The sequence below is a fragment of the Athene cunicularia genome (assembly GCF_003259725.1).
Source record: "Athene cunicularia isolate RWA chromosome 18 unlocalized genomic scaffold, athCun1 chr18_part1, whole genome shotgun sequence".
NCBI classification, from domain to species: domain Eukaryota; kingdom Metazoa; phylum Chordata; class Aves; order Strigiformes; family Strigidae; genus Athene; species Athene cunicularia.
Genome location: NW_020799123.1, coordinates 10,983,548 through 10,996,121, shown reverse-complemented (window position 1 = coordinate 10,996,121; position 12,574 = coordinate 10,983,548). Strand labels below are relative to the sequence as shown.

The window sequence follows — 12,574 nt, the reverse complement described above, 5'->3', positions numbered from 1 at the left end:
TTTTTTTTTTTTTTTTTTTTTTTAAAGCCAGAAAAGAAACGAGGGCAGAGAAAAGGGGCCATCATTTATCCAGAACATAATTTACAACAGTGAATTCAGACTGACTGAACTCGGGCTCATATGGCAACACATCCAATATCTTCACTGGCCTTCTGAAATGCCTTTTGTCTAGTTTATCCCATCCCACCTCCTGGTCTGGGCACTATACCCTTCAAAGGCAAACACCCTTCCAACATCAGTCTTCAACTCTTGTGCTTAAAAGCTTGTGGAAAGTCAAGACGGAATCATCTCGACTTCTCCAAGATTAAATTCTTCACTAAAGGAGTGTTGAATACGACTGCTACTCTTGACCTACCAAAACCTACCGAAATTCACATTTAAGAGAAACTCATTAGTGTGCGGAACCTTAATCAAACCACACTCACGAACTGGAGTCAATTTTTTACCTTCTTGACCGATGGCTTCCTCGCCCTCCAGCTTCAGGAAAACATCTTCCAGGGTTGTCCTGCTAACCTCGTAATTAACAACCCCCTGCAAAAAACTGCTCTCAAGATGGCTGAACAGATCTGCAGGATAGAAACAACCAGACTCAGCCCAGCAACCCAGGCTAGTGTTGAGCAGAAACTCGGGCTAGCACGAGTAACACTGTGCCCTAGCATTCACATCATTAAACTCCGTAACTTAAAAACCATGGCAAAATTATCACGCCCTTCAGAGACAAGTAGCAGAAAATGCAGACTTCTTGATTACCATCGGCCTTTCTGGTGGGAGAAACATCATCCCGAAACCAGAGGAGACTCAGTGGATTTTAGTTTGTAGATTAGTTGGATTTTCTTGAGTTCATCTGCATTATTAATATCAGCATGTCCATTAGAGGCTTTCTGTAAGGCTGATGCAGCTCTGGCCTTCCTCATTACAGTATGGGTCAGGGACTATGGTTATTCCCGTCAGAGCAACTTTGCTTTCTGCTTTTCCCACCGCTTGGTTTCCCTTTACAAGCCTGGCGCAAAGACAGGCTTTTCTTACCCGGGAAGCTCTCCGTGTTTTCCAGAGGAAGCGTATAACAGAGTTCACCCCGCTTCTGCCCTTTGAGCACAGCATCAGGGATGTACTGCCTGACCAGGGATGATGTGAGCTCAGGATCACACAGGTCATTTATGCGTATCCTGTTTGTTATCAAAAAGCTATTGCTATAATATTAAATGAGGGGAAAAAAAAAAAAAAAAAACACCAAAAAACACAACAGTAAACAAAGTAAGGAAAGATATATTGTGTTTAACCAATTTAATTAAAAAAGAAAAAGATAATGTAAGTTAGCTTAGGTTCTGTATGGTATCGGGTTTTTAAACATACCTCTGCTTTGCAAGTGGGAACTTGTCTATACGTAACTGTTTATATTTCAAGGAAAAAAACTCTACTTAATTTCTGTTCCTCACTTGATTTCAGGATCAGAAATTGAGGATTTCGTTGCAGCTTTGAAGACTCAAAACATAACCCCAGAAATAACTCATGAGAAAAACATCACAAGCATCCCACTACACAATGGAGCTATAAAAATATCCCTGGAAGGCAAGGTGAGGGTTTTTCTTTTTTCTTCTTTCATCCTGTACGTCAGCATGATTTTCTGAAATGTGTTTAAATGAGGCACGGCGAAACACACACACACCCCCCAGCAAAAGGGAGAATATTTGTTGGCCATATTAAATAATATCAGTAGTCCTGTTTGTGGGAAGCCAAGACGATATTTGGTTCTTTCCCCTGTAGGCTTCTTCACAGTGATCTTTAAAGAAAAGCATCAACGCAAGTCCTTTTGCGGTTTTCTCCAGAAATTGTTGTCTTCATCAATCGTTTTGCTCATGATTCCACCAATAAAGCTGTCTGATTGCCTTTGTCATTGCTTTTCTCTAAACCCCTCGCTGCGCTCAGCTGCTCCTCACACCTCTCACGGGCACGAAGGTAACATCCTTTGCTTTTCCACCTTCCCTCAGAGCTACCGATTCACGGTCATGTGCAGTGCAGAGCCCGTCAACTGCTTCCCCGTGCTCATCAATATCCTCAGCAACACCTTCCTCAGGCTCTTCAATTCCACCGCGCGCATCCGCGTCTGGACTGAGCCCTTTTACAACGTGAGTGCCCCGTCTGCCTTGGTGAAGGTGAAATGGAACAGTCACACTGATAAGGACTAGAGGGGTTGGAAAGCTGGTTGGATGAGCAGCCACCAAGGGGTTGGGGTCAGTGGTCCAACTGCTGGCCAGTTCCTGGGGACACTGCTCAGCAGTCAATACCGGTGCTTATTTAATGACAATTTCTTCTGCAGTGTTTAAGAGCTCTATGGGATTTCAGTGCCACAAGACATTTAAACTTGCGCCGTGTGGCAATGTGGTAGGAATACAGCGGTAACACTTGCAAACCCCACCTTCATCGGCATCCATTTGGCAAGAATCAGCATCAAAAAGATCCCTCCTCAATAACTTGCAGTAATTCCAATACTTTTTGCAAATTCTAAGATGCTAAATGCTTGCTTTGTTGCCTTGTTTTGTGTTCTTAAACACAAATATCTTTACTATTAGTCTTACTGCTCATTTGCGTGTTGAACCATCCTGTGAGCGTCAAGCTAGCCAGAATTTTCCCTGAGCAGCCGTTGATTATTGATGACTCTGAATTTCTGTTCCACAGACACACAATCCAGAATTAGAGAGAGATATTTTCTTCATCTGCCTCAGCTACATGCTGATTTTGGTTGCTGGTTTGTCTCCTCACTTTGCAGTAAGCAGCATGGAAGATTACAAGGTAAAAAAACATGTGCTGTCGGTGATCTTGCACAAGAAGGGAATGCAGATGCAATGTGTCTGGAGCACGGCTCATGTACCAGTGGGCTGGCTGGCATTTCTAGGTAGGATGCTATTAAAAAAAATACAGCCACATCACATTACCCCACATCTTGGGGAATCGGCTGGGTCTCAGAACAGTTTGGGTGTTAATAAAGATTTTGGGGTCAGGAGGAATTTTGATTATTTTTTTTTCCCCCTTTTAAGAATGATGCGGTTTTAAACAAGAAAGAATTGAATATTAAATTGAAAGAATTGAATTTTGTATAAGAAAGAATTGAAAGTGCTTGGAAAGCTCAGCCAGGAAAGGAAGGAGAGAAGGTAACGGAGAAGGAAGAGAACTGATGTTTTAGGCTCTTCTAAATCACGTCTCTTTTCCCATTTGCTTTCTCAGCTCCAGGCTCGCGCCCAGCTGCGGCTCGCAGGGCTCTTCCCCTCGGCGTACTGGTGCGGGCAGGCGCTGGTGGACGTCCCGCTCTTCTGGACCCTGGTGTGCCTCATGTTTGGGCTCGTGGTGCTCTCCAACCGCACGTGCCCTCTGCAGGCCAGCACCGTGCTGCCCCTGGTGAGCTCTCTGCGTACGGGAAAACGGGCAGGCACAAATCCCCCTCCCTTGCTTTGCAGTGAGTTTTTGCTTTAAATATTTTAATCGAAACAGACTGCTCCAGGGAGGTTTTCATATATCTACACCCACCTCCTTGTCGCTGACATCAGTCTCTCTCTCCAGATAATTTGCATCACTGGTTATGGAGCGTCTCTTGTCCTCCTTGTCTATTTAATTGCCTTTAAATTTCGCACGGGACGAAGTAATCGTTACATTTGGTCTTCCATCTTCATTCTGGTAAGCGCAGTGAATCTTCACCCTGAAGTGTCTGATTCACACATCTTGTCACTTGAGGTTTCATTTCAAATATCCTGATTTTCAGCAGAACAGCCCAAATCGATGACAAATAGCCTATTTTGTAGCGACAACACATGAATATTGGAAATACTTTTCCTACTTTGTTCCAGGTGAATTTCATTCTCTATTTGTTCAGTAACAAAGCGGTTTACTTCATCTTCTCTACTTTGATTCCTGTGTTTCCACCAATGGGCTGTTTGATGTTCTCTACACCGGTAAGTAAACACGTCCTCTTAAATTCCACAATGGTCCTAGTAGTGCAAACGGGAAAAGCAGGAAGCGCTTCCCAAATTCCCAAAGTGCCAACTGTCACAAAGACAGAGTGAGAAAAGACAACAGGAGGAGAAAAGGTCCAGGCTGGTGAGTGAGAGAAGAGACCAAGATTTGACTTGTTAATCCTTTGTTTGACTAGGATCTTTTTAGTTTATTTAGTTATAAAAAGCGGTTACAATAACAGTATCTTGGCAGCTGGGGTAGCATGGGAGGGGAAGGTGGTGGAGTGGGAAGAGCTGGAGGGATGCAGTGAGCAGACAGGAGGTGCGAGTACTGAGAAGAGAGAAGCAGTGATGGAAAACGTCGATCTAACCTGCCTGCTTTGACCTCTGAATTACCTGTAGCCGAGGAAGCCACAGCTCCTTGAGGCAGTATGAACCCCCCAAAATAGTTACAGATCCTGAAGATAAGAAGCTGAGCATCCCTACATCCCACACTTGTTCCAACCCTGCATTGAGGCACGCCATGCAAAAGAATTTTTCTAACTGACTGATATATTTTTTTTTTTCTTATAGCGTTATTTGATGTCACTCGACAGCCATTCTGAGTCATGGAATAACATCTTCGTAGTTGTCTTTGCAGTAAGGAGCAATTTGATGATGGGGGTTTTGGAAAGGGTGACTGTTCGAATGCGATGGACTTGCACTGGGCTTGTGTAACTCTCCCTGTAAATAAATCATGGGTTTATGTGGTCAGAGTTTCACATTAAATGTTGGCGGGGAGGCACATCCGAGTGATCATGGGCTTGCGTCTCAGGTGACCCCTGGATGCTGGATCATTACGGGCAGTAATGGTGGGGGGGTTAAGCTGAGCTCAAGTACAAGGCAGCGATATTATTAATCAACCAATCGGTTTAATGCTGCTTCTACAGAAGAAAGATGTGATCTCTGATCCTGCCTGTTGGAGTGCAGATTATCTGAGCTAAAACTGCAGTGTGAAGTCAAGGCTTTGGCCTTGAGATAAAAATGTATGTGAAACACCAGTTTAGCTTCTTCCCGTTTTGGACTTTTTCAATAGCTGAAGCATCTGCTAGAGAGGGCCCTTGTCGTTAAAACCGATGGCGTTGTTGTCTTGCCTCCAAACAAACCTAATTAATTCTTGCTTTTTAGCCTTACATCCACGGCGTGATTTTTGCTTTCCTCCTGCGCTGTTTGGAGGTGAGAGGTGGAGAAGCAGTTACGAGACTTGATCCCATCTTCAGGTGGGTCCCGGGTGCCCGACGTGCCTCCGAGTCACCCTTATCCCAGCCTGCACGGCCGGGCAGGACCCTCCTGCCTCACCCCTGAGAGCAGGAAGGGAGGAGGAAACTTAAAAATATTTTGCAATGTGAGGATAAACCCCATATTTTTAGTTTTAACCAGTTTATCTGGAGGGGAGGAAACTGAGAACAAAGGGAGGATTCCTCTGGGTCATTAGCTTCCAACTTTACTTACTGGAGTTTCCCTGAGTGTGTCTGGAGGCAAATTCCCACCCAGTGTGTTGCAATAGAAGGTCAGTTGAACTACAGTATCCTACAGAGAATAATAAATGTGATTTAAGCTTTTCTTTATTAAGCTTCATAGCTGAGGTTTCAGGGCATTTCACTACAGCTGGCTAAATTAATAGTTATGAACTGAAATCCAACATTTTAGCTCCTTTTTAAATCTGTTGGTTTGCTTTCTGCAGGACAGAGACTTTCCCTAAATCTTCACCAGAGACTTTCCCTAAATCTTCATCAGGCTGAGGTGGTCTGCTATCTGCTCTCTGCACCTAAGTCATGTGGGAGAAGATTTGTAAAAAATACCAAATTGTCAAACATTAACAAACGTGGCTCAGCTAGGATTAGATGCCCAAATAGCTTTGAAAACCTGCCCCATGTATTTTAATTCTCCTCGAACAGATTATTGGCACGTGTCGAGCAGGGGACCACCGGTCAATACTTACTGATGAAGGAAAAGCTAAACCAGGCCTTTATTTTCTCGTGCATGCCAGAGGGATTTGATTTTTTTTTTCTCCCCCTATGAATCAATATTTGAGCTGTGGAACAGCTCCCTGGATTCAAATAAATCTTGTGGGGCGCTGCACTGCTCCTGCCCTAGGAACAAATTTGTAAACCCAAGCCTTTTTGGAAGTGATTCCTGGTGACACCATCTCTCCTCCTCCTCGTAGGATCCAGCGGAGGAGAGCGGTCACCCGCCAGAACAGGGACCACCCTGGGGAGGAGTCCCCAGAAGTCCAGGCGGAGAGGGAGAGGGTGAGGAGCGTGATGGCCTCTGTGCATCAGGAGGAGGTGAGACCAGCCTTCTGGCTTGTTTTTCATCCTCCATCTTCAGGTCTGTCTCTGCTTGCTTAGCTCATACATTTATTATTTACCGATCTGATGTCCAAGTGCACATCTCACCATCCAGACCACAGTCTCCCTGGCATCAGAAGGAGTTTAGCTGGCACTATATTTTTATTCCCATTCTGATTTTTTTTTTTTCTGTTGCTCTCTTTCCTGGATTTTTAATTTAGAAATGTTCTCTTTAAAGATTCATACTTAATGGTAAGAACAGATGAGTTGTCTCATGGGATAGGAGCAGAGTTTTTTATTTCCCACTTCATCTCTTCACAGGAGTCAGTTATTGTTGTCAACAGTTTGCGCAAGGAATATGAAGACAAGAAAGCCAGTTCCATCTTTAAGAAAAAGAAGAAAGTTGCAGTCAAAAACCTCTCTTTTAGTGTCAAAAAAGGTTCAAGTATTTCTCTGCACTCCCTATGAATGGCTAAAATCTGTGAAGGTCACATTTGGAGGCCATATCTTTGTTCGAATTTTCTTACGTGTAACCAGACCCAACACACCCGGGGTCTTGCATTCACAATTTTAATTTATGAGGATAAGTTAAGGAACAACACTTTTTCACACTGTACTTTCAGATATGGCCTAGAACACAGGGTGGAAAGTCTTATTAACAATAATTAACGGTTCTTGCGTATTTATTCCAGGAGAAGTCTTAGGTCTGATAGGACCCAACGGAGCTGGAAAAAGCACAACTATAAACATGATTTCTGGAGACATAACGGTGACTGCTGGGGAGGTAGGTGATTCCTTTGGAGCAGCTGGGAAGATGACCTTGATGCTTTTATAAATTAAGGATGTGGTAAGGCAAGCTGGCAAGACAGCCCTTAAGGAATTTATGTAATGCAGCCTTGAATATTTACAGAAGTAAGACGAAAGTGTTGATTTACTGGAAGCACATTGTAATTTTCATCAAAATCAGTGTTACAGACTTAAGGGTTTGAGCTACACAAAATCTTTGGTGTGCATTTGAAACCCCTCGTGAAATTTCACAAGCCCTGTGAGAAATGTTGACATCTTAAAAAAAAAAAAAAAAAAATAACAACAACCAAACCAAAACCCAACACTCTTCATAAACAGCCTTGCAAAACCAGGAAATTGAAAACGAATGTGAACAGGGTTGGGCCAGCAACAATCCATCGCTTAATTACGTGTTGATTAATGACATGTGCTGGGGGAGGGGAAATACCATTGCTGTTACAGATTTGGGACTGAATGTCTGAAACAGAAAAATATCACTGGGAAAAGATAGTGTCATGTTGGGACTGTTACCCAGTTTGACCGTAGTGTATACTGTTTGGTTCTGTGGAAACGCTGTCCTGGATTCAGGTGAGCAGAAGCCACGCGAGATGGAGGTGATCGCTCCAAAGATGCTGCCCCTCCCTTCCCACGGGCTAATGAGGTTTCCACGTTTGCAGGGGGGTCACTGTTTCACCCCAGAATAACACGCTACAATGACAGGGATGTGTGTCTGTGCAGGTGCTGCTCCAGGGCCGCGATGCCGTTGCCTCCTCCCCCGGGCAGCGCAGCCCGGGGTGCCTGGGCTGCTGCCCGCAGCGGGACCCGCTCTGGCCAGCCCTCACCGTGCACCAGCATCTGGAGGCGTATGCTGCTGTGAGAGGGATGAGCAAAGAGGATGCTGCTGTTAGCATCAGCCGGTATGAAACCAAATGATTTTTGCTTTCGGTTCTTCCTCTTTTCAGAGATACAGGACAGGGAAAGGTTTTCCTGCAAATAAACCTGGCTAGTGTGATTAAGAGACACGACCTACAAGGCGTCTTTACGTTGGAGAAACGAGATCTCCCTTCTGATGACATCTGCTACTTTATACTGTTCTCAATCCCTTGTTAATGAAGCCCTAGTTTATCTAGAAAACTTCAGAAAAAAAGAATTAAACTTGCTTCAGTTCATGGCCAGTTACATGAGTAGCTCACTTCTCCCATTAGCTGCACTTACTGTCTTGAGTTTCTACAAAAATTCCTTGATTTACTGTCTGAGCTAGGAGTAAAATCACCAAGTATCTCAAAGTGATGCATATCAGCTGAAACAAATATGTTAGTCCCTTCTTCCTCAGCACCTCTGACCACAGCATTAGCAAACAGAAACGGTTGTTTCAGTATTTTTCCATTCCTCACAGCATAGAAAAGGCCTTGGATCTCCAGAAGCATTCAAAAACCCCAGCTAGGCGGTTATCTGCTGGAGAAGCCAGAAAGGTACGTGTTAAATTTGTGTTTTGTTACTTGAGCAAATCCTGCTCGCTCTTCCTTGAATGTGGTGCCCAGGAAAACTTCGGCAGTGTGGGTTCCTCACATTAGGAACCTGCAGGATCCCCCTTCTCCTCTTTGCCCACTCTCTTGCGTTGTGTGTTTAATAAATGCTAACCACAAATTGGATTCCCGAGGTAATCACCTGTCCGTGCCCTACCACATGCATCTGTCAGTAAATAGGATGGAAAACCACTTTCAGATCTTTGGCAGGCTTCGGATTTTGGGGGAAAGCTGATTTGGGGAGATAAAAGTGTTAACGAAGAACACCCAAGATGGGTTGTTTGGAATCCCCGTTCCTTCTGCATTTTGGAATCAAGAGCTTCAGCTCGTAAAAGATTCACAGGGATTAAGATGTAGCAGGACAACTCGGCAGTTTAGCAGGAAAAGTAAAAGCAGACCTGCCTTGATCTTGGTGTCTTTCCCATTTCAGCTGTGTTTTGCACTGAGCGTCCTGGGAGATCCGACGGTGATGCTTTGGGATGAGCCATCGGTGGGCATGGACCTGAAAGGGCAGCGCCGCATGTGGTGAGCAGCCCTGTTTTAGCAGAACTGATTTAACAGGATGGGTCTTACCCTCCCTATTGCAGCAGCCGTCGGGCAGGCAGAGAGGTTCACGCTCGGCGGCAGAGTACATCTGTATTTTTTTTCCCCTAACGCACAGGGGATGGGACACCACTCCCTAAACTCCTTACTCAGTGGGCAAAAAAAAAAAAAAAAAAAAAAAAAAAAATCTGAGTAGACACCAGCTGAACTCATGCATTTGGTACAAAAGACAAAAATTCCTGTTTGCGTCAGAGCAAGAGAAAAATTTATAGGTAGTTCTTCCTTTTCATCATTCTCCCTCAGTGCTTGCTCTAGCTTTTCATCAACAGTTTACACTGAAAGTGAAAAATCTGGAGGGATGCTGACAGGACAAATTGCAACATAGCGTTGGCATCCATATGTCATCTTTAAGCGAGATGACTGAAGTCTTTTAAACAGTCGCCGTCTTTTTTGTGTAATTTTATCATTTCAGTTGTTTTTTGGAAGGGAGACATAAACAAGGAGACTTTCTTTGACTGTTCTTGGGAAGTAACTGTGATCCCTGTGGTTCCCAGGAAGGTTATTCAGACTGCCATGAAAAGCAAGGAGCGGGCAGCCATCCTCAGCACGCAGTACCTGGAGGAGGTGGCGGCGATGTGTGACCGAGTGGCCATCCTGGGCTCGGGGCAGCTACGGTGGGTACCAGGGTCAAACTGGGATCACCAGCATTGCCACCTGACTTTTAGTCTGGGTTTTTTTCGGGTTTGTTTTGTTTTGTTTTGTTTTCTTGTGAATCTAACAGAAAATGTTGGTTCGGATTGTCCCAAGTGTGTAACAACTGTGAGGAGGCAGGTTGTTTTAGCAGCACAGGATAAACAGCTGGTGAATAAGACGATGTACATCTGCTGCTCATACCCAGTGATTGCTTTATTTGCTGGTTATGACGGTTTGAGCGCTGTTTTCCCTCCTCTGCAGGTACATCGGTTCCCTTGAGGATCTGAAAAGTAAGTTTGGCACAAGTTACCACCTAGAAGTCAAAACGATGGACGCGGGGCAAAGCGATGCTCTCCACGCCGAAATTCTGCACCTCTTCCCCTGCGCGGCTCGGCAAGAAAGGTCACTGCCCCGTGGGCTGCACTCCCAGCCTGGACTGGTGCTGGGATGCTCTGTTGCTCCTACTGACCTTGCTCAATAATTTACCTGGGAGTACAGTAACCCTACAAGCACCCCTAAACCTTGGCCCTGAGTCACGAAATGATAAATTCATGGGGGTTTATTACTTTTTCAGGACTTCTTCTTTGCTCATCTACAAGATCCCAATGGAAGATGCACTACCTCTGTCGCAGTCTTTCTCCAAGCTAGAATCAGGTGAAAGGAAACAATCCATTAAGTAATAAGATTGCTTTCAAATTGTTCATATGGATTTGTTTTTTAAGGACGCCTTCTCCATCCCTCCACAGCTAAAAGGAATTTCAGGCTTGAGGAATACAGCTTGTCATTGCACACTCTGCAGCAGGTACGCTGGTGTAGATGTTACAGGTTAAAAAGAAATAACCTGTGGCCAATGTAAACCCTGCCAGTCCTCGGCAATAATGGGGTCGTTTCCACTGTGGCATGTTTCAGGCGTTTGTAGACCTCACCAGGGACCTGGAGGAGCACGACCTGGATACGGCATCAGATGGGCTTGTGGAGCAAAGACCGCTTCACCCCTGAGCCCTTGGAGCCACGAAGGAAAATATTCAGCGTATTTCATCAGTGTTACTGATAGACGTGATGGGATGCAGCCCTAGGACTTGGTTACCCATGTCACAACACATACCACCTGCAAGTTTTGTGCTTCACAAAGAAAAAAAAAAAGAATTATTATTTTAATAAATAAAGCCTTTATCCTTTGACAAATTAGTGCCTGCCATTCATCTGTACCCCTGCTCAGACTGACTCGTGAAGATTTGCTGTGCTGCTGAATAATCCTGCCAGGAGGAATTGCTGGTCCCAAGGCAGCGAGGTGGGCACTGAGGCCATGCATGGGGGCTCGGTCGTTGGAGAGAATCATGTGCAAGCTAAAACGAGGTTCTGAAACTCTCATTCATCTGTGGCGGGAGGACAGCAAGGCTTTGGCTTGCAAGAGCATCCTTCTGGCTGGTGTAATGTGGCCGACAGAGGTGGTGTTTTCTGCTGGAGGGGCGTGGGGCTGTGATATACCCAAAGAGCTGCTGTTGCTGTCTGTTCCAGCTCAGGTCACCTTGGCCAACCTCTGCTCCCCACCACTGGGGACACGGAGAGAGGAAAGGATTCAGCAGCCCCTGGAAAAGTGTACTGCCAGCTCTTAGACCACCATCTTTAAAAAAAAAAAAAAAAAGCAATTATTATCTGGAGTCAAAATAAGATGTGCTTTGACCCACAGTAAAGCTGGAGCAGAACAGTGGGCTGAACAGGTCTTCTGGGCACAGCACGTGTGTTTGACTCGCTATGGGTGATCGGGAAGACAGGGTGGGCTCCTCACTAGCACCCCCCCTCTGTGGGGGCACTGGTGGGGAGATGGGAGCAAGCACCAGCACCCTGACCTTGTCCGAGCGGATCAGCATCTCTTCTCACCCATCTGCCTGGCAGGGTTAGCTTGAAACAATAAATATGAAAAATTAAATAAAATAGAAACTCCCTATATTCAGGCAGCCAGGTGTTTCCCCTGGTGCCCCACTGCCCTGTCCCCCAGCACCCCCAGCCTCTGGGAAAGGCCGGGCTGGGAACCCGCTGGAGGGCAGGGACAGCACCCCCCCATGGGACCGACACAGCAGCGAGACCCTCACCCACGCCCTGGTTCCTGTGGATGACACTGGTGAGGCAGGGGCAGGTGATGCAGGCAAGGAGGATGCGGGTGGATTTAGCAGGCCCAGATGTGTGTCTAGGCAATGCAGGCAGGGATGAGGGCAAGCAGGCGGCTACCGTGGCTCAGTGATGGGCTGCTCCTGCCAGGAACCCAAAGCGTTCACCCCACACCCCAGAGAGCCGCTCTCCGTGTGGATCTCTGCACATCCGTGCCCCTGTCGAGGAGGTGGGCAGGGAAAATGCTGGAGATTTGCTGACTGGGGCCCGGCATTTCCACTTCTTCACCTGAGGTGGTTTTTTTCCCTTTGCAAGGAGGAGCTGAAAGGGGAGGAGAAGGTCTGTACACCTGGAGATGTGCTGCGGACAGCTCTTAACTTCATTCTGTGTCCTGATATTACGCCTCTGGAGTCTGCCTGGCTCTGAAACATCTGAATGTTTTTTAAATCCTAGGAGTGGGTTGGGTTTTTTTTCCCGCTAGGCAGAGCAAAGGGAAGCAGATCCAGCTCCCCCATGGTTACAAGCCCAGCCTCTGTCCCGGCTGGTCACTGCTCCCTCCCACCACGGGTCCCTCAGCCCGGCTGCGGTGGGCGACTGAGGGGCAGGCGTGCTCTCAGCTGGGGATGAAATCGAAGCCATTCCC

The 12,574-nt window shown here is 46.0% G+C and overlaps 1 protein-coding gene across 1 annotated transcript in view; it reads left to right on the top strand.

The window, feature by feature from the left end:
* LOC113486961 (ATP-binding cassette sub-family A member 9-like) overlaps window positions 1-10,996 on the top strand; it is a 24,670-nt gene extending 13,674 nt beyond the window's left edge. The window contains exons 18-36 of the mRNA XM_026861307.1: window positions 1,405-1,574; window positions 1,989-2,126; window positions 2,677-2,790; window positions 3,223-3,393; window positions 3,556-3,669; window positions 3,840-3,944; window positions 4,518-4,583; window positions 5,112-5,203; window positions 6,151-6,271; window positions 6,596-6,713; window positions 6,967-7,058; window positions 7,799-7,977; window positions 8,457-8,532; window positions 9,017-9,111; window positions 9,684-9,803; window positions 10,084-10,224; window positions 10,397-10,476; window positions 10,569-10,624; window positions 10,732-10,996. Coding sequence (XP_026717108.1) covers window positions 1,405-1,574; window positions 1,989-2,126; window positions 2,677-2,790; window positions 3,223-3,393; window positions 3,556-3,669; window positions 3,840-3,944; window positions 4,518-4,583; window positions 5,112-5,203; window positions 6,151-6,271; window positions 6,596-6,713; window positions 6,967-7,058; window positions 7,799-7,977; window positions 8,457-8,532; window positions 9,017-9,111; window positions 9,684-9,803; window positions 10,084-10,224; window positions 10,397-10,476; window positions 10,569-10,624; window positions 10,732-10,821 — 2,138 coding nt within the window. The 3' untranslated portion in view covers window positions 10,822-10,996. The remainder of the gene's footprint in view (window positions 1-1,404; window positions 1,575-1,988; window positions 2,127-2,676; window positions 2,791-3,222; window positions 3,394-3,555; window positions 3,670-3,839; window positions 3,945-4,517; window positions 4,584-5,111; window positions 5,204-6,150; window positions 6,272-6,595; window positions 6,714-6,966; window positions 7,059-7,798; window positions 7,978-8,456; window positions 8,533-9,016; window positions 9,112-9,683; window positions 9,804-10,083; window positions 10,225-10,396; window positions 10,477-10,568; window positions 10,625-10,731) is intronic.
* The last annotated feature ends 1,578 nt before the right edge of the window (window positions 10,997-12,574 follow it).